A 20,620-nucleotide genomic window follows, 5' to 3' on the forward strand; every position below is an offset into this window, starting at 1 on the left:
TGAAAAAGTTTAATGTGTACGGAACCCTCGGTGGGCAAGTCCTACTCGCACTTGGCCGGTTTTTTCTTAGAGCGAAACCAGTTTAACAATGTGTCACAATCATTTTTTGTGCGAGCGTGATGCACTTAATTGAACTCAAAATGGCATCATATTTTACAAATTTGAATGTCCCCCCTAGGTCACAAATACTACTTAACTCTTTTTGTAAATTTAAAAAAAGACGTTTGTTAGGAATGAAAGAGTAGGTAGCATACATGTATGTGACCGTGTCTGTACCGATAACATTAATAGTTGTAAATAGGTAGGTAAGTGAATGAGGCGACGCGTGCAGCCGGCACGGCGGCCGCGGCGCGAGTGCGCGCCGACCGGCGCGCGACGCTGGGCCCAATTGGTCGCCGCCGACCCGCCCAGGGGAGGGGGCCACGCAAACACTCATACTCACCTAAGATAATTTATTTTGTTATACCGTTTGAATATTTTATATGTGTGCGAGTTTTTTCGGTCGGTATGCGTGCAGTGTGAAATATTCGCGCGATAAGAAAGAAGAGGGGAACAGATCGATTGGGAACGTTGCGCTTTTTATTTCGTTAATCTGCAGTGTCATAGATTGACCGACGCTTGTTAGAGTGCGCTCAATGGCAGGACGTCACAGTACACTAGGTAGGTATAAGTTATTAAGTTATAAACTTAATGATGTAAATATTATCTTTGTTTACTTACATCTCGAGTTTTTTATTATTTAATTAGACTTTTTCATCTGAAGATTACTACATACTAAGTTGATACTTAAGTGTGTAAACTTCGTTTGTTGTAGAATTGCGTCTCTATTAGACAAAGTCGCGACGTGTAAGCAGTGAGTGAGCCGAAGACTCAATGAACTAGAGCTCTACAATGTAGGTAGTCGGCCTGTCATGTTAATTTCCTCTACTCTACCATATCATATATTCACTATATTCACAATCAAATCACAAAAAAAATATTCGTCGCCTTCATATTAATTACAATTACCTACTTACCTTGGTCTAATTCACATTTAACTACATAGTTAAGTGCCTACCTATTTATTAAGACAGTGGCGTGGCGTGGTCCCCAGCGATTGAAGTGCTTAAAAGCAGATTTATTGCTCATCACACAGAAGAGATATTTAATTGTTTATAAGCCATGTAACTTCGGGTATGGCAAGATTAAATTGGCTCGCTTTCAGGGACAGGGGTATGCGTACACATCCACACACCCGTGCCTCCGCTCCCCTCTACAATCGAATTTTTTTTTACAAATGTCGTGGTTACCTTTAATCAAATGCAAAGCTATCATTAAGTCGACGCTTCGACTGACTAGCTCGTTGTGCGCATCGTCACTGTTAATTATCACAATAAATATGTATAAAATAAAATAAAAGAGACCGCTTCTTACTAATACTAACAGAAAATACGAGAAAAGAAAGAGAAGCTTTAAAAAAGGAGTGCATCTACCCCCACCTCCGGGGCCGAAGTGGGGGCCGCCCCGCCGCGGGCGCCACCCACCGCACCGCAAAAATCGAGAGCGTCGTCAGCGCGCGGGGTCAAACGGCGACGCCAGCGTGAAAAGAAGGAGCGGTGAGGTGCACGCACACAGGCAGCAGTGTGCGTGTGCGCGCCGAGCGGGACGGTTGACGGCAGAGTGAGAACGCGGCGCCAATTACTATCACCTGGCGGGCAGCTACCGCATTACCCACTGCCGCCGCGCGCGCCACCACGCGCCGTGCACCACGCGGTCCGCTCCGCTCCCGACGCATCGATCCGGCGCCCGGCCGCCCGGCCAGCCTGCACCGCCGGATGCGCCGGCTGAATCCGCGAGACATGACACAGTGAAGTGTACGGACAGTGACGCGGAAAATACGTGGATTTTTTTTAATTGTTCAAAAAAAGTGAAAAATGACGTCCCAGTTCGCCTTCCGAGGATCTCCGCCCAATCAGGTATTTACTAAAGTTTTACACAGATTTAACAACTCTATACAAAGTAGTTTCCAAAAGTTATTGATCACTTAAAAGTTTCGATTCAACTCTTTGCTGAGCGATCTTAGTTAAATCTGTCTAATAATAAACAGCCTGTGTTGTGGTATGCTGACATAGTTACTCAAGTTAAAATATATTATTACAATCTGGATTGTTCATTTCACCCATTCAAATAAAAAAGTCTCTGTTTCATTCGTTCCAATGTTTGAAGAGATGTGATGGTTTACACGAAGATTTCTTTTATCTGTTCGAATTCGCAACACTCAAGTTGGCTGCGTAAAACGGAACCAGAAGTTTCCGTTATTACCTTGATAGGTATATCGTGCAACTGGTTCACTAAATAAAATATAAAGTTTTCAACTCGACGCCCAAATAAATAAACAATTAAATTCAAAGTCAAGATTCCGGCAGAGCTCACCCTGTGCCTGGTATAAACATAACGTTTACAACTGTTCACTTACAAAACATTATCATTTTAATAATCTAGCACGTGGTACCTACCTATAACGTAACAAATTTTCTTCTGTATCCATCATTGTCAAACAAGTTGTTTTTACACTGCTTGCCTTAATTAGTAAGTAAGTTAGAAACATCCAATTAGTAACCAAGGAGAATAAGTGCAATTGGATTCTGAGGAGAGCCGTCTTATCACAGTCACGTTCCTATTGGTTTTTACTTTTAATGATGTCTAAAATAAATTAATTTTACTTTATATTTCCGCTATCTTATTATACATAGATGAAGTTATTAAACACAGCTGTTTGTGCTTTAAGTGATTGCCTGCATTGTAATTAAAATGTATATACCTAGTCTAAATATATTGTTTTAAAATTATGATTTGATTATAGCAATTATCTTCTAGTATTAGATCCTGTAAAATTCATAACTGTAAACGTTGTTTAAACATCGGTGTTGTCAAGCTGTCGTAGGAAGCAATTAAACTATCAACCCGGCCGTCAGCGCCAGCTGGCTCGGGACAGATTTCATCGACGACTTTACACAAAAATCGTTATAAAATTATAAGAAATTTAAATTAGAAGGCGTTCGTTTTCATTAAGTGGAAACGTTAAAATTAGCTCTTAGGACTACTCTTAACTTTTCCTTACCTATTACAAATTCATCCCTTTTGATTAGGTCCTTTGAACCCATTATAAAACACCTCAGCCTACACTAATACCAAAAGTATGCGTGAGTAGGTACCTAGTACCCTACGTTTGTATATTGCATTGTAAATTTGCTTTAGATGTTTTTAAACATGTACAGTCAGCTACACAGAAAAGGTACCCCCTCTGCATAGACGTTTGTATGCAAAGGTGCTAAGCGAATAGTTGCTGACTGTAACTACATAGGTAGGCATGTGTTACGAATAAAGTAGTTCTAATTATATTATAATTTAAATTTGTGTAGGTACTAACATTTAGTCATGCATACGTTACATGCAAGTACCTATATAAATTATAAACCAATATTTTTTTTACTAACTGGGATAGACACATCAAATGACCACAAGCTATCATTAAAAAATCCCTACTATGATCGCTACATACAAGTTACAGGAAAATCCAATATAAAACAATTGACTCACGCGTTTCGAACAAGAACAAACGATTGTGAATTTTCACGTTGATAAACAATTACGACAATACAATGTAGGCGATTAACGCTACAAGCAGAGTGGCAACGTGATGGATGGCATTGTGCGCAGCGCAACTTACTTGTTATTACCGATCGGGTAATTGGCACTGCTATAGCAATAAACGTACACCATCCATCCGCATACAGCGTATCTGAGGCTGGATGACTCAACTTTGACCCATACTGTTGCTAATGAGTCCTATGTTGGTTAAAAGGGTTTAAAAGCAGGGACATACTTCACACACTTATCCCACGTACGCAACGTACGGTAAAACGGGGTGGCTTTAGGAAAGTTTGGGGTTACTTTGATAGTTTAGAAATGGCCACAAAACAACCATTATTCATTATTTACTGAAACTGTTCATGAAACTAGTTGGATTACTTAATATTGATATTCACCTAGTGTAAAAAATTCCGCATTAAAATACCTATATTATGACTTAAAAAAGCTGAGATTTCAAAGTCGCCCCGGCATTTTAAAGCCACCTCGTTTTACGGTATGCAATGCATTATGACAATCTGAATCCTACAATCTGAATCTGAATACTTAGAAACATACATACTTGTCATGGTTTGCGTTGCGTATGACAAGTATGTTTCTAAGCATACAAATTTCAGGGTTCTGATTTCATAATGCAAATTTGCAGGGTCCTGTTTTCAACCCCATTGTATTTAAGGTAGGTGGATATTGTCCAAAATAAAACAGTAGGTACCTAGGTTTAGAAGCGATATTTATACCTATTATAGCATTCACGAATGATATAAAAATAAATTATTGTATTTAACTGCCACGAAACAGATGATTCTGTAACATTCTAACACTCAAGAACCTTGAAACCCGGTCACTTTGATAGAAATTCTGAAGTGGCATGTTTTCTTTGAGGGTAAATTTACGTTTATAAAAAGTAAAAAAATCGGACTTAATCTGTTTCAAACTTGCATCATATACCTATAGCGCAAAAGTTCTAATATTTACAAAAAAAAACAATCAGAATAGGTATTCTACTTTACTCTAATCATTTGACGAAGTGTTCTTTTATTATTAAGGTACCTAGGTCGGTACGATTATTAGAAATAGCCATGTTTTTTAAAATATTTCAGAATTTAAAAATTCAAATGGAATACTTTGTCAATAAGCATTTTTTTTTTTGTTTATTACCTATATTAATACATGCGGCGATATTCACATATGAAAATGATTACTTATTATTAATATTAGTTATATAAGTATCACTTTATACTCATATCCTCAATAATACACACAATAAACAAAGTAAGGTTGTTAAAAAGTTTTTAACCGGTAAAAATTCATTCATTCAAGAACAGTTTTAACTGAAGAAATGAAACGTTGTCAAGTTGTTGAGCCCGCCCACATCGCTTACACGTTGGTAGCTCTCCGCAGCTCAGAGGAAAAACGTCCCACTTCATCATGAGACTCGGCTAGTCGGCTAGAGCGTTTACCGCTTATCGGTATCTCCCGGCTGTAGACTAAATGCATAGATCATAATCTACGTGGCTATTCGTTGATGTTCAATCGAACAAGCAAATGAATTGACACATCTATGCCATAAATACTTAGCTCTAATGTATGTAGGTACATTATGTAGAATGGTACATAGAAACTGTGCTTATCTTACATGTCACATTGGACGTATTGAGATTATGTTCATAAATTTTATTTTATAGTATTTGTCATGGGTATAGAACAAATTATATCACGTACCTACCCATACAGTCACGGCTTTTAACTGTTGAGCCTTTTAGCGTTTTCTTTACATTGGACATTTCATGGCAAAAGAATTGAACAACTACCTATATTAGCTTAATATTAACGCTAAACGGTTTAATAAGTGATAACCGTGACCGTACCATAATATGAAGACGAGTTTTGTCATGTCTTGAACACCTCAGTACACTATTTTATCTATATTATGTGTATACCTATAGAAAATATTGTACCTAAGGAAACCTTGGTAGTCAAGTCAAGTTTCAGGAATTGTCTTCTAGATATACTTAGCACATCAGGTTAATATATTATTTTTATTTATTTATTTATTTAATTTTTTTTTCTAAATGTTTTATTTTTTATTAGTAATAGACATAGACATAGACATCATTTATTGGTAATTGTAATATTACAGGTCACAACAAATAAAGTAATAAACAAAAAGTAATAAAGTAGGTAAGTATAATAATATTATATTACATTATCAAAACATGGCAACAAGATTATGTTATTTACATTCAATGCTTTACGAACCATTTGGCACCTCTTAGAGGTATACACGGTGGCTAAAGTGCATACCTGTTGCCAGGGAGGTTTTGGGATTATACTAAGCAACTTATACCCAACCGAAATTGCGAAAAAAAAAATTTGGCTGTTTCATACATTTTGGCTGGTTTTTTTTTTTTTTCGCGATTTCGTGGTTGATCCCATAGTAGAAGTTGCTCAGTATAATCCCAAAGCCAACGCAACGGCAACGGGAAAGCACTTATTTTTTAGCCACCCTGTATAGTAGGGGAATGGAAGGTATAACGGACCCTCTGGATAAAACGGACCCTGTGGGTAAAACGGACCGGGCTAATAACTTTCAATCTATTAACGTTATCTATCAATGTAAACTTGACAGTCTCCTCTCACTCAATGTTGGCCAGTGTGCTTGGAACGGCCATGCAGCGGCACGCGTTTTTATCAAGTTAATTAAATTTTTGTGTATTTTGATGTAAAAATAGCAAAATTTGATCTACCTTCACTTTTATTACGTTAGCAATTGTTTGCAAAAGGTGTGCAGTTGAATAAGTAGACAGTTTTTTATCTTTCATCTTATGTTGCTATAGGTCCATCTTGCCTTCGTGCCTGGTTCGTTTTACCTTCACGTGTGGGCAAAAGAGACCAAACCGAGGGTTTTGGGAATCACCCAATATCTTCTCTATCTGTGATTGGACTGAAGCGGAACTTATAGGCCAGGAAATGAATGCCCAAAAAAAGTTATACAGGGAACTGCTTAAAACACAATTTTTGACTTCGTAGCTTTGTTTGGACTAGTTAGGAGGTGAACATATCAAAAGTCCCCGGCCATAACCCTGGTGTTGGGGGGGAGGAGGATTTGAAGGTTCCATTATTCGGTTTTTCGATTATATCTCGGAAACTATGCGTCTGAGCGACTTGGCCACTTATAAAAAAAGGAAAAGAGATTTAATTTGTTAAAAGTCTTATTAAGTCAAGTTTTTTGATATCTTGTATAGTTTTTGAGATATCCGCTCTTGAAGGTTTATTTAGGGCTCTCATTTTTATCTTGACTATCTACATCAGTGAAGCTGCTAGGCCGAGTTTGGTATCGTTTTCGTATAAATCGGGGGTGCTGAATTCATTTATGGTATCAACATTGCAATTGCTACCCATGTGATAATTATAAAGGGGTCACAAACGATTTTGATTTATGAATGTCACAAGAAAAGTGGGTGATTCGATTGTAAGCATAGATTGTGAATTTGTGACGTTACCGATCCAATCAGGAGAAAAAACATTTGTTTAATTACAATATATTTATCCAATATTCTTGTCCTTATTACTATAAAATTGCACAATTTTCGAAATACCAACGAACATTTGTAAAATAAGATAAAAAAAACCGGCCAAGTGCGAGTCGGACTCGCGCACGAAGGGTTCCGTACCATTACGGAAAAAAACAGGCCAAGTGCGAGTCGGACTCGCGTTCCAAGGGTTCGGTACATTACACAATTTAAACAATGTATTTTTTATGTGAAATGTCTTTAAAAAACCCGTAGGGGTCGGATCAAAAACTAAGTAATTAAGTCCGACTCACGCTTGACTGCACATTTCTAATAGGTTTTCCGGTGATCTATAGGTAAAGATCTATTTTGTGTATTTTTTTTTTCAAAATTTTTGGCCCTGTAGTTTCTGACATAATGGTAATTTTTTGCCTTTCTTTAATAACTTCTTAACTGTTTACCCTAAAATTATATAAAAAATATTTATTTAAGATTCTCACAATGAGCTCTTTCATTTGATATGTAACACGATATAGTTTGACACACTTTATTTTTTAATTTTCTCATTTACCCCCCAGAAGTGGCCCCCGTGTTTAAAATTAATTTGTTTACGTTACATGTCCATCTTTGGGTCACAAACTTACATATGTGTACCAAATTTCAACTTAATTGGTCCAGTAGTTTCGGAGAAAATAGGCTGTGACAGACGGACAGACAGACAGACAGACGGACAGACAGACAGACAGACGCTCGAGTGATCCTATAAGGGTTCCGTTTTTTCCTTTTGAGGTACGGAACCCTAAAAACAGCAAAAAAATCACGTTTGTTGTATGGGAGCACCATTTAAATATTTATATTATTCTGCTTTTAGTATTTGTTGTTATAGCGGCAACAGAAATACATCATCTGTGAAAATTTCAACTGTCTAGCTATCACGGTTCGTGAGATACAGCCTGGTGACAGACAGACAGACGGACAGACGGACGGACAGACGGACAGTAATAGCAAAGATATATATAACTCCGTAATAGACGGATACAGTCTAAGGAATAAACGTGCCTCGAAAATCACGAAAATTAGATTTTCGATCAGATGGCGCCACTAGTTTTGGCCTACTCTCGTATAGAGGGCGTTGATGGTTTCGTTTGTTAATTATAATTTTAACGCATATCAGTGAAAGAAAATGGGTCAAAATCATATAAAAATAATTAATGCAAATAAAAAATCATTTATCCATATTTAAATACATTTTACGTATTTTTATAAATCTTCATTTTTAGTTTCAAAGTATGTCGATAGATGGCAATGAATTTACATTGGTTACAAAATTTACTATGACAGTACCGCTCTATCTTATTATATCCTCATTGGTAATAGGGTCCCGTTTTTACCCTTTGGGTACGGAACCCTAAAAATACTTAAAGTTTTACACTTGAACTGACCGCGCAACAGTAGCGCCCCCCAGGCGGTGAATTCTCGTGACATTCTCTAATTCAAACTTTTTTGAAAATATCGATATGAACAGTACTGGCCAAACTTTGGAATCATTCGTGCATATTGACTTGCCAATTTAGTTCGGACTTTTTCCCTATAACATTCGGGACTTTTTTCCTATAACATTAAGGGATAATGTTACCTACAGAATATTATTATAATGGAACGCAAGAGGATAGCGTGAAACGGAACATTTAGTTCGCCTAAATCTGGAGGCAACTATATAAAATTATTTTTCCTAAATGATTTGGTCAACACTTTTACAAAGTTCCACGGTGACAAATAGAAAGAAATACTTTTCAAAAATAAATGCCACTGGAAACAAGTTATACACATTGCTTAGTCAGTCAAAAGTTAGGAGAGACAAGAACAGTCAGCATCAATAGTAATTAATGAAACAACGCACCAAAAGAATCTACCACCCTGGAATACTTCTCCAAATAGATATACATATATTACTGTATATTACTCGTTTAAAATATTTTATGTTGCATATTTTTGTTATTGGTACATGTTTTTGTTATTAGAAAATGGTAGATATTTTTGACGCTTAGTCTGTACATAAGAGAGGCAAGCAATTTTGTAACACGTTATTAAGAGGGAAGTAGCTCGTACTCGTCCATACTAAAAGAGAAAACGGTTTTCTACTTCTAAACATTTTCCAATCTCCATGATTTTTAGTATGTTATTGACACAATGAAAAACTAAGTAAGGTTTTCCTTTTTTTTTTTCAAAATTTTCGATTGAAAAAATCCCATTCCCGAATTGGTGACGTGAAAATATGTTTTTTGTGTCGCAAGATATTAAGGGAAACCAGTTTTAACCGGAAAAACACTTGTTAACTTAAATTTAAAAGAATTGAATATTTCATTTTCGATTTATTTAAATTTACATCGTTTACAAGGGTCCTCTAACCAATTTACAATAAATATTTAGCCTCCTTTTGACGATAAAATTGTGGATGCCTTGCGATTATACATTATACACATTTGCTATCAAATTGAGAAGATAAAACAGAGTGGTATTTATTTTTCTTTAAAATAGCCTTTTTAATTTAACGGTCAGCAAGTATATGTAAACTAATATTGTCTTCGGTTACCGCGACAGTTACTCATGAAATAAAACTATGAAAACGGATTATATTGAATTTATACTACATCCCGACGTTTTGAACCCTTTACAGCGTTCGTGGTCAACGGGTGACTGAAAAAAAGCTACAAAGTGCAAAAATACCCACATACAAAAATAATGAACCATAATAAACTATAAACTTTAAGGCTGGTTGTACATGCAAAATCGGTTCATAAGGCTAGTTATACACTACAACTATTTTCGAGTAAAGATATACGCGACAACCGACCGATTTTGCATGTACAACCAGCCTTAAAGTTTATTTTTCATTATTATTTACCTATATTTAATAAAATACAGAGTATTCATACTATAATCATAGCCCCGCAAAACTCAATAAAGAGTTTGACTGTGGGGTCATCAGTCTCACAGTATGGTTTATTATGGTTCATTATTTTTATACGTGGGTATTTTTGCACATTGTAGCTTTTCTTCAGTCACCCGTTGACCACGAACGCTGTAAAGGGTTCGAAACGTCGGGATGTAATACGAGTATAAATTCAATATACGCGATATAATCCGTTTTCATAGTTTTATTTTATATGTAAACTCTTATACGCATTGAACTCTATTTTCTTGTTTGGGATAAATTAATATGTCTTTTTGTTCTCGATTAGCTACTTCTGCTGCTGACTATAGGTACCTATTTAAATTTTATTACTTAAGTTTTAATTTTATCAAACAAAACAAAATTGTTATACTTAGTGTTTTTTTAAATCTAATATTTTTTTTTTTTATACCACGTCGGTGGCAATCAAGCATACGGCCCGCCTGATGGTAAGCAGTTACCGTAGCCTATGAACGCCTGCAACACCGGAGATATTACACGCGCGATATATTAGATATATATATATTATATATATTAGATATTACATATTATTTATTGGGTGTTGTTTAATTGACAAAGTTATTTTTGGCCATGACCGTTGGCGCATTAATGAATCGGAAATGACAACCTTCTGAAGTGTAATTTGTACGGAATAAATAGTAAATATTATAAATTGTTATCAGGACTAACAAATTTTGATGCTTTCACGTTTCTCTTTAAGTTTTCATCATGTCTTTGTTATTTGTCTATGGCGTCAAGTACTAGTTCTAAATGAAGCAGTTAAGTAGTACTAAATTTACATTTTTTCCGGCAAGATAACTAAAAACTTACTAGCAACAAAAAAAACTCCCTATTATTAGTTAAAGTCGAACAAATAAATAACTTCCTACTATAATTGAACTCGTTACGTTCTGCCTCAATGAGTTTTACAACCTCGCGTCTTAAACATATTTCTACATGTTAATGGCGAGAGGTCTAAAAGATTAAAACGATAGCAATTTAATATGTTGTATTTCGTGCTCCATCTCAAGGTTGTACGGCCAACAATATTGTACCTAATTCTCGGACAGAGAATGCCTGCGAACTCTTAGCCGATACAAAGCAGCGGGGGCACTGAATGGAGCGCAAAAATGCCAAGCTCGCGCCGTCCGCGCTGCCCGTGCGAATATCCACTATGTAGGTATCCAATAAATTCATTATTCCCCAATCGTTCCCACATTATCTTTGAGTGGTTAATTTATTGGCAAATTATTAGAACCGGTGCTCACCCGTATTTGCTCTGTGATAACGGTTTATTAAATTTCATGGCTGTCGAATTAATATAGGACTCGTCAGACTTATCTGTCAATTACTTAGTTCGGGTCATAATTAAAACGGTGAAATCCTAAGTGAGTAGTAGTCGAATGTTAATAAAGATAATGCCCGGCAGCAGGGCAGTGCGTGCGCGATCTACTTTCACTATCTTGTTGATAAGAAGCCTCATGCGAGGGACGCACTCCCTTAACAAAGGGGATTATCCTCATTATTTCCGAGCTTTCGCCTCCACTACTGACAACACAATATTTTCTTGATCTTTAACTTCTCAATTCCCTGTTAGGGGCGTCATTATAACATAATAAAGAGTGTCTAAATCTATATAGCTCTGGACGCAGGGGATGGACGACGTAGGATGTGGGATACATTCCAATCCGGCGATTTGGGACACATATTTGCATGTGTGAAAACATCTCGGTTCATTTCGGACCTGGCATTGACTGGTAGCTCTGCAGTGGTTAACACGAGGCGACCTCGTAACAGTCGTAACACACCACAATTATATAATTTGCTAATTTACATCAATTTAACCCTTAATCGAGTAACTGAAATAAATCACAAAGGCATGCCAGTGATCTTACATATTGATTGTTTGCCACTATTCTCTCATTTTTCTCCTTAGTTTTCGGATCATTTTTGCGAATGAGTTCGCGTGGTTTACAGCTCACACTTACTTAGGTATTAAATTGTTACTTATGATTTTATTCATTTCGATATGATTCATTTTAACAGATGTCAAGATTAGTTCTCAGATTTTTACTGAACAAGTCAACCAGAGTTGAGCATTTCGATAAGAAATTTTGACTTTAATGTTATCATCAATGTGCAAGTACTACATCTGTTCTTTGGAATAAACCTACCCATACATGCGTTTCCAGAAATGCAAGGATCTTCGACGTGTTTGAATTTTTTTTAAATAGCAATTAAGTATAAGAATGGGCAGTAAACGCTTAATCGCGTTCTGGGTAAGGGCATGCGCGGGCGTCGGTTTACTTGCACAATTAAATGTATCATTAAACTAACATATACACTCAAAACCTACTGCCTACTTCTCACCTTACCCTTCAGACGTGTCATCGAGTTAGAATCGCTCCAGAACCGTTTAATTTGAATTTATTTCCTTTCTTTGTCGCGAGTTTTATAGTTTTGGCACCCAATTTTAAATATTGGATGTGAAACGTGAAAATAAATTTAATTTATGTAGTAGGTAACGATTATCGTTGTAGAGGTAGATTAATCTTCCTACACCTAGTACCTAGTTTCTATAGGTAGTATATACGGATAATATATATACATATGAATGTCCTATGTTTTCCTTCCATCTGAATAATTATTATAACACCTATGTATATGTTTAAAATATTGTTCGCTACGATAATTATACTTGTTTAACTGAAAGTGCAATGCTTATTTAAAGTTAAATAATCACTCTATGTCGTTACTTGCTGATAACCTGCTATTTGTTGTAGTATGTTTACCTAGTTAATAAAGAATCATATCGGTGCGAGTTCAATAACAAATTTATAAACATTTTAGTGGAGGGGTGACCTTAAGAACAATATTTTTAAAACTCGCTTTATATTGGCCCTCACTAGCCAGAATAATAAGTTTACCGAGCAAGACTATTATTCTGTCACCCCTTTGAAAAGAGTAGTATCGCCGTCAACAAAATGGCTACCATTCGGCAGCCATTTTGATGTTGCTAATAATCACTACCTATTCGAAATTGGAAGTATCGCCGTCAACAAAATGGCTACCATTCGGCAGCCATTTTGATGTTGCTAATAATCACTACCTATTCGAACTTGGACATTTTGATGTTGCTAATAATCACTACCTATTCGAACTTGGACATAAACCGTACATTGTGTGATATAGTAAATAAATATTATATAAATTCACGCGCGTACTTGGTCATGTAGCAAGTGTGGTAAGCGCACTACCTACGCCAGTCAAAGCAAATGCAAACTTGGTACAGTGCACTTAAAATTTGATAAAAAATATCTTTTCACATCACCTATTCGAAAAGGGGCTTTTTCTTCCTCGCTAGGAGGGATCAAAGTAGCACTTTCTTCCCTGCTAGGGGGGATCAAAGTAGCACTTTTCTATTCTAGGACATGATTTTTTTTCTTTTTTGTATACAATATTTTTAGGTCAAAATAATACTTTGGAACATAACAATTTCCTCATAGATGATGTGAAAAACAGTATGTGTCACATGGTAGCAAAATTATTTCCACCTTGGGCGTCAATACTTGAATCCCTCACTACGCTCAGGGTTCTATTTTAGAATCCCTCGCTACGCTCAGGATTCAATTATAGAATCCTTCGCTTCGTTCAGGATTCAATATACGCCCTCGCCGTAAATATGTAATTTTGCTCCCTTCTGGCACAATCTACTATTAAGTATGACGTGCTTTCACACAACTATCAAAACAAGCAAGAACTAATGACCATAATACAAAAAACTATATAAAAGAAAATTTAATAAAATTACTTTAGCTGATTATATCGACCTATAAATAAATTTAAAATACATCCCGACGTTTTAAACCCTTAAAAGCGTTCGTGGACAAGACTGTTGAAAAAAAAAATTATTCACCTCTGTCAAAGTTTCAATTTATTTTTAGTGTCTCAGTTACATAACTAACATGTACCTAGACAATAAAAACAAACTTACGACACGAAAATACAATATTGCCTCTATATTTTGTGCCGTCACTGTACTATTACTTTACTAGTAAATACTATTTCATTTTCTGGCCCTAAACTCAGTAAACCAAGATGTTCCAACTTTTAGAAATAAACAACGTATTAAAGGAAACCTACAGACAAACCGGATAAATTGGAACGTAGCTTAGGTATACGTAAGGATAACTTTAAACCTTAGATAATTTAATTAAAATGAATTTTAATAACAAAACTTCCGTGAGACAGGCATATTAAATATATCGAACATGTCGAGAGTTTTTCGACTTAAAATACGTGAGTGACCCGTTATTAATATATTTAAAATGAATTTTATAATATGTAATCATAATATCAATTAATTCTGCTAAAACATACATATACCTACTACCTCGATGCCTGTTACCTGTTGATGATAGTTAAATTATATTACCTAACTATAATTAAGATGTCATAGAATAATAAAGAGCTTATTACACTATCCTAATTTAGTGACGCGATAAGAGATACATCCTATCGTTTCTCATGTATAGCGGCGTCCCTCTTGTTAGTCACTAAGTTAGGATAGTGTAATAAGCTCTTTAGATCATAGTAGATATCTACTTATAATGAGCTTGATACATTTTGTCATCCGTTCATAGGTACCTACTAGAAAAGGTGAGCGCTTTTTTGCTAGTGCTGAAGTTCACATTCTGTCTAAAACTAACCATCCAACATTTTCCATTAAAACTGATTCGATCCGTCAGGCTACTTACCCATGTCAGCCTATTTAATTTATCTCGAAGCTTTCAAATGCTAAATGCTACTTCCCCGCCGCTGGGCTATATTTTCATTTGCGAAACAAGCTGGAACAAAAGGTGACAAAGTTGTTTTTATTTGGGTCACACGACTCGTCAGGCTTGCTTACCGAGAGTCGGGTTCCAGATTAATATTTTGTGACCGACTTTACACCGCGTGCTGAGCTGAATTAAGGCGAGCACAGGATGCGAACATAAAGGTTTGATTGATTTCATTATACATAAGTAGGTACCTAAAATTATATTTACTACGGAGGTACAAAACAGTTTAAAAACTAAAAATATTAGATAATATTGTCTTCGGGTACCGCGATAGTTACTCATGAAATAAAACTATGAAAACGGATTATATCGCGTATATTGAATTTATAATACATCCCGACGTTTCGAACCCTTTACAGCGTTCGTGGTCAACGGGTGACAGGAAAAATTACAAAGTGCAAAAATACCCACATACTAAAAATAATAATATAATAATAATATGATTGTTCAGTCACCCGTTGACCACGAACGCTGTAAAGGGTTCGAAACGTCGGGATGTATTATAAATTCAATATACGCGATATAATCAGTTTTCATAGTTTTATTTCATAAAAATATTAGAATCAAAACGATGTCAATATGAGACACTGTTGATTCTCAAGAATTAGCATTTTTCTTGGTCTGGTTTTGCATGCGACTATACCGAGAGACGTTATTTCCTAGAATGTGATGACTAGTCACGTGGAAACTGCTCCGGATCCGGATACATCTGTAGTCGCTATCGCATTGGTGCTATGGACTACACAGCTAAAACATGCTTAGTACTTTGAATGGTTGTAGTAGTTGGAGTTGAGTTATTCAGTATTTATGCCCAGTACCGTGCCCCGTCACATATGCCCAGCCAACGGGAAGGCAGAAAGTCAGTATTACTATGAGATTGGTATATCATTAGGGCCTTTCGGATTTGGACGCGTCCTAGGCCCAACACGCGTGCTCGGCCTCGGAACACGTAACCGGCAACAAAACCAAACACTGTTCATTTAACTTCATAATGAGCCCTGAACAATCTTCGTCATTTTTGCAGTTCCCAGTCGACCGTCGGTTCTCAACTGACCCCTTTTTGTTCCGAATCGTAATTTAACGATTGGTGGTGCTCTTTTTTCAACTTTAATAAAGTACCATGAATAAGTAACCGTTCGTATGGTGAGCTATTGTTCTTTATAATGAGTCAAAGGTTGTGCAAGTTTCTTTTGTAGAGAATGTTATATGATATGGGCTTAGAGCTCCGCGTGCGACCAGCGTAAAGAATGCCATATTTAACTTAGTTTGTGTAATTACTATACCTCTATACTATAATATAATATGTATAAAAGAATGTAAATCATTTCGTGCAGTTCAGTTACGTCTATCACAATCAAATCGTTTGAAAAACTGCACTGTTCCGGCACTTGCAATGACACGGTTGTATAACAAACCCCCGAGGGCTCAATGAGTTACATAATCACACGTAGCTATTGTTTCGAAGATGGAGGAGCAGTGCAACACCAAACACCCGACACCTAAGATCGCACCGGCGCCCCAACCGGCTCTCCCTAATCAGATACTTAGGTGAATGAGCCCTCACTTCTCGGAAACTTTAATTAATTTCTCCGAAATGAAGGGAGTGCTGTTCACGCGGTTAGTAATATTTTGTAGTCTCTCGTTACGTATACGGCAACGGATTGAGATAGTGTTACACACACCGGCGTCGCAACCGGCTCAGCGCGCGTGTGTTCGTACGACACACCGTCCATATTAAGAGCCCTTACATTCATACAATATATAATATGAATCTTTTTACTTTACAATAGGGATTAATTTGAATCGCGCCAATGAGGACGGACATGCGATGCCATAAGGCATTGCGTTTATAATAAGATATTTCGCGTTCAAACGCGGGAACGAAAAGATCGTGTTTAGCAGTTACATACGCGGATGCTGCGAATTCTAAGGGACGGTATATTTATGCCTCGGCGTAAGGCACACACAAGTATGTGCTGGCCAGAGGTCGTCCGAGACGGTATGCGGCACCGGCATACTCCTAAATTTACGTGCCAATAATCATTTTGAAATATACATATATATATATATATATATACACGGTGTTTCATGACCCACTGAAAACCTAAAAAAAGTTTGTTCAGAATCGATAGGAGAATCGATCGCGCTATGTTTTAATGGGGGTAATTTTATATTATTTTTACATGCCTATTCTACAGGTTTGTAATGCAACAACATCAATAACTAGCATTTGACACGTTATTTGTCAATGAGCAACACTAACTGGCCATTGGTAAACCTTATCTCGTTGCAGTAAGGTATGCATATGGTCTGTTTTCGATGGTAACTAGCAATTGTTTGATGTCACTAAAACGACGAAGCATCTTGTGTAGAATTACCAGTCGAATAGAATTGTTAAGAAAACTAAACAACTAATATTTTTTTAAATATTGATCGGATTAAAGAATGAATACTTCAAGATGAGTTCAAAAAAAAAAATGGGGGTGTCTCAGGTTTTCAGTGGCTGAAGTAACACCGTGTATATATATATATAGTACATATTCATATCTACTAGCCGCTAATTCCGTGCGTACCTACTTATTTATAATCAAGCGCGGGAAGATATTACGCCCGGGTTGACAAACATTACGAACTCCCGTAGTCGGCGCTCGGCGGCTGTAATACACAATAAACAGCTATTGAGGCTCGTCGCGACCACAGATCTGTCAGTCTCGACCCTAATCAGACGCCACCGTCGTGAAAGTTTATTATATGAACTTAAAATAGGTACACATGTAGGACAATTACGACGTGGGCGCATCGTCGCGACGGATGAGGTACCTACATACCATTAGTTCACACCTCGTCGTCGCGCGACTCACGGGCTTACGGTTTGCCTTCATAATCTGCCTCTTTATTAATGCACAAAAGAATTAGTAAATAATGCTTGTATATTATCGTTCAACCACATCAGATTACGTTTCCATATTAAAATGTTATTAACATAATTTCGTAATTTTTATTTTATTTTATTTATTAGGTAAATACAAGACAGAAACAAAAATGTCCTAAATAAAAGTAAAGCTATGCAAGTTTTGAATACAGATTGTTACAACAAATTAACACAGATTGTAACACTAGGCCCGTGGGGTAGGGGGGCACGGGGGCTCCACAAGGCGCTCAGCAAACGTCTAAGGGAGGCCACAGGTGACCCTCGCGTAGGCGGCTTTCTCGCGCAAAGATTGGCCATAGCAATCCAGCGCAGGAACGCTGCCTGCGTGATGGGCACCCTACCAAGGGCACAAAATTTTGATAGGTATTTTTAATTTTTAGCTTTAGTTATTATAATCGTAGTTAGTTTTAGTTTTAATATTCATTGTTAGATAACAACAATGAAATAATGCATACATATATTATATATAATATAATATATATATATAACAAAATAAAATGAATAAATAGGTATATATAAATAAATAGTTATAGAAAATACACAGAACATAGACTAATATATTACATTGCATTTGTTGACTATAACAAAGCGTTTGACAGCATATACTATAAGTATATATATGAGTCACTGCAAAAACAGGGAATTGATTTAAAATATATACGTTTAATACGAAACATATATGAGAACAGCACTTCAAAGATCCGCCTAGAGACACAGGGAGAAGAATTCGAAATCCAAAGAGGGGTACGTCAGGGAGACCCACTCTCACCAAAACTTTTTTCAGCGATACTTGAGAATGTATTTAGAAACTTAAACTGCTGCTAGGGAATAAACATAAATGGATCCAAATTAACACACCTGCAGACGATTTAGTCCTATTTGCTACCGATTCCAAGTCTTTACAAAACATGCTCATCCAGCTTACCGATGAAAGTGAAAAAGTTGGCCTAGCGATGAACATCTCTAAAACGAAGGCTATGACTAATAGTAAGAATAAAGAAACAATAAAAATAAAAAATCAAGAAATAGAATATGTAAGACTATATATACTTAGGTCAACTAATATCTTCACACAAACAACAAACACAAGAAATAGAATTACAAACAGCTGGGCTAGATACTGGTCTCTAAAAGAAATAAGTCAAATTCAATTCCAACTTCTGGGAAAAGAAACAATTTACAACTCATATAATAATATATACTCCCAGTACTAACATATCATTTTTATTATTAATTCTTTATTTAAGATAATTATTTTGTCCATAGAATTGTTAGTTTGGCTAATGACTACGTTAGTTACTTACTACTACTAAATTATTTAATTATTTACACAAAGTTCAATCCAGAATTTCAGGAAGGTACATGTATAATCCACCCTGTCTGCTATGACCTTGAGTATACTGTTGTGACTGCCCCGAACCCGACACAACAGAGACGCTATACGCTTACGCCCGACGGCATAGAAGTCGTCAGTTCGTTCCGCGGCGAACATCCCTGAAGCGCTGCAGTAACGAGGCAGTCCCAACAGCATCAAGGCGTCGTTATATTGGATTCGAAGGGCGTTGTATGCCTTTTGAGTATAGTTGACCCAAAGACTGCTCGTGTAAAATACTTGACAGTACGCCTTGATATGGTTGTGAAACCTGGGCCTTAACCAAAAAAAAAGAGCACAAAGTCAAAGTCACTCAACAAAGTATGGATAGGAGTATGCTGGGAATACAACTAAGAGACCGATGCAGACTCACAGATATTAGGAAAACAACCAAAATAGAAGATGTTTCCCAGAGAATCCAAACGCTCAAATGGAAATGGACGGGGCACATGATGCGCTCACAAAAATACAAATGGACAAAAGATGTCACAGAATGGTACCCAAGAGGAAAGAAAAGACCCCAATGTAAACCATACAAAAGATGGGAAGATGACTTCTCATGACTCAAGAATGGAGAAGACTCTCAAAAAACCGCGAGGAGTGGCGCCGCCTGGAGGAGGCCTATGTCAATGACAGCCTGACAAAGAAGAAGCAGAAAAAAAAGAGCATAAATACATAAAATATAGATACATATACTAATATAATTGTAAAACGCAATAATAACTATGAGTCAGGAATAAAGGCTATTTCAAATTCAAATTCAATATACAAATACACAATGGACACCAAATAAAGAAGTAATATTTAGATAAAATCAGAATCAAGTGTCGGGAAGCCACATTTTAAACCTTTCCAGGAGTGATGCAGCAGATAGGGTTTACCTCGCGGACACCGATAACCCAGTTCATAACAGCGTAAACAGTGAAGGAGTTTTTGTATGCATGAGACTTATTGAATACAATTGTCAGATAAAAATTGGCGCTAGATCGTAAACAGTGACCACTGCCATCAGACACGACACGAGTCTAAATCTCTCTGAGAGGTAAGGTCGAGAAGCAGGATTGAATAAGACATTAAAAAGCAATAACAGGAGATTCTCATCTCTACGATGCCGAATAGGAAGCCAGCCAAGCTAAGTAGTTCGGAACTGGGATACGTGATCAAACTTAAGCAGACCGTAAACGTAGCCAATACAAATGTTTTGCAAGCGCCCGAGTTTGTCCAGTAGCTCCTCAGTAAGGTTCAAAAAAGTACCTAATATCACCGTAATGTATAAAAGGGAGTAATTTTAGTTTGGAGACGAAGGAAAATTTGGTAAAGGGAGTGGGTAGAAATAGTACTCTCATATTTTGTTAGTTTTATTAACTTGAATAGGAAGTT

At 36.6% G+C, this 20,620-nt stretch overlaps 1 protein-coding gene across 2 annotated transcripts in view; it reads left to right on the top strand.

The window, feature by feature from the left end:
• Positions 1 to 1,015: 1,015 nt before the first annotated feature.
• The window catches only part of LOC134754347 (homeobox protein caupolican), a 61,866-nt gene continuing 42,261 nt past the window's right edge, over positions 1,016 to 20,620 (top strand). Inside the window, exon 1 of one of the 2 annotated variants that reach the window (XM_063690628.1) lies at positions 1,016 to 1,955. In XM_063690628.1, coding sequence (XP_063546698.1) covers positions 1,914 to 1,955 — 42 coding nt within the window. In that variant the 5' untranslated portion in view covers positions 1,016 to 1,913. The remainder of the gene's footprint in view (positions 1,956 to 20,620) is intronic. The other variant, XM_063690629.1, reaches the window with a different exon arrangement.

This window comes from Cydia strobilella, chromosome Z, assembly GCF_947568885.1.
Source record: "Cydia strobilella chromosome Z, ilCydStro3.1, whole genome shotgun sequence".
NCBI lineage: Eukaryota > Metazoa > Arthropoda > Insecta > Lepidoptera > Tortricidae > Cydia > Cydia strobilella.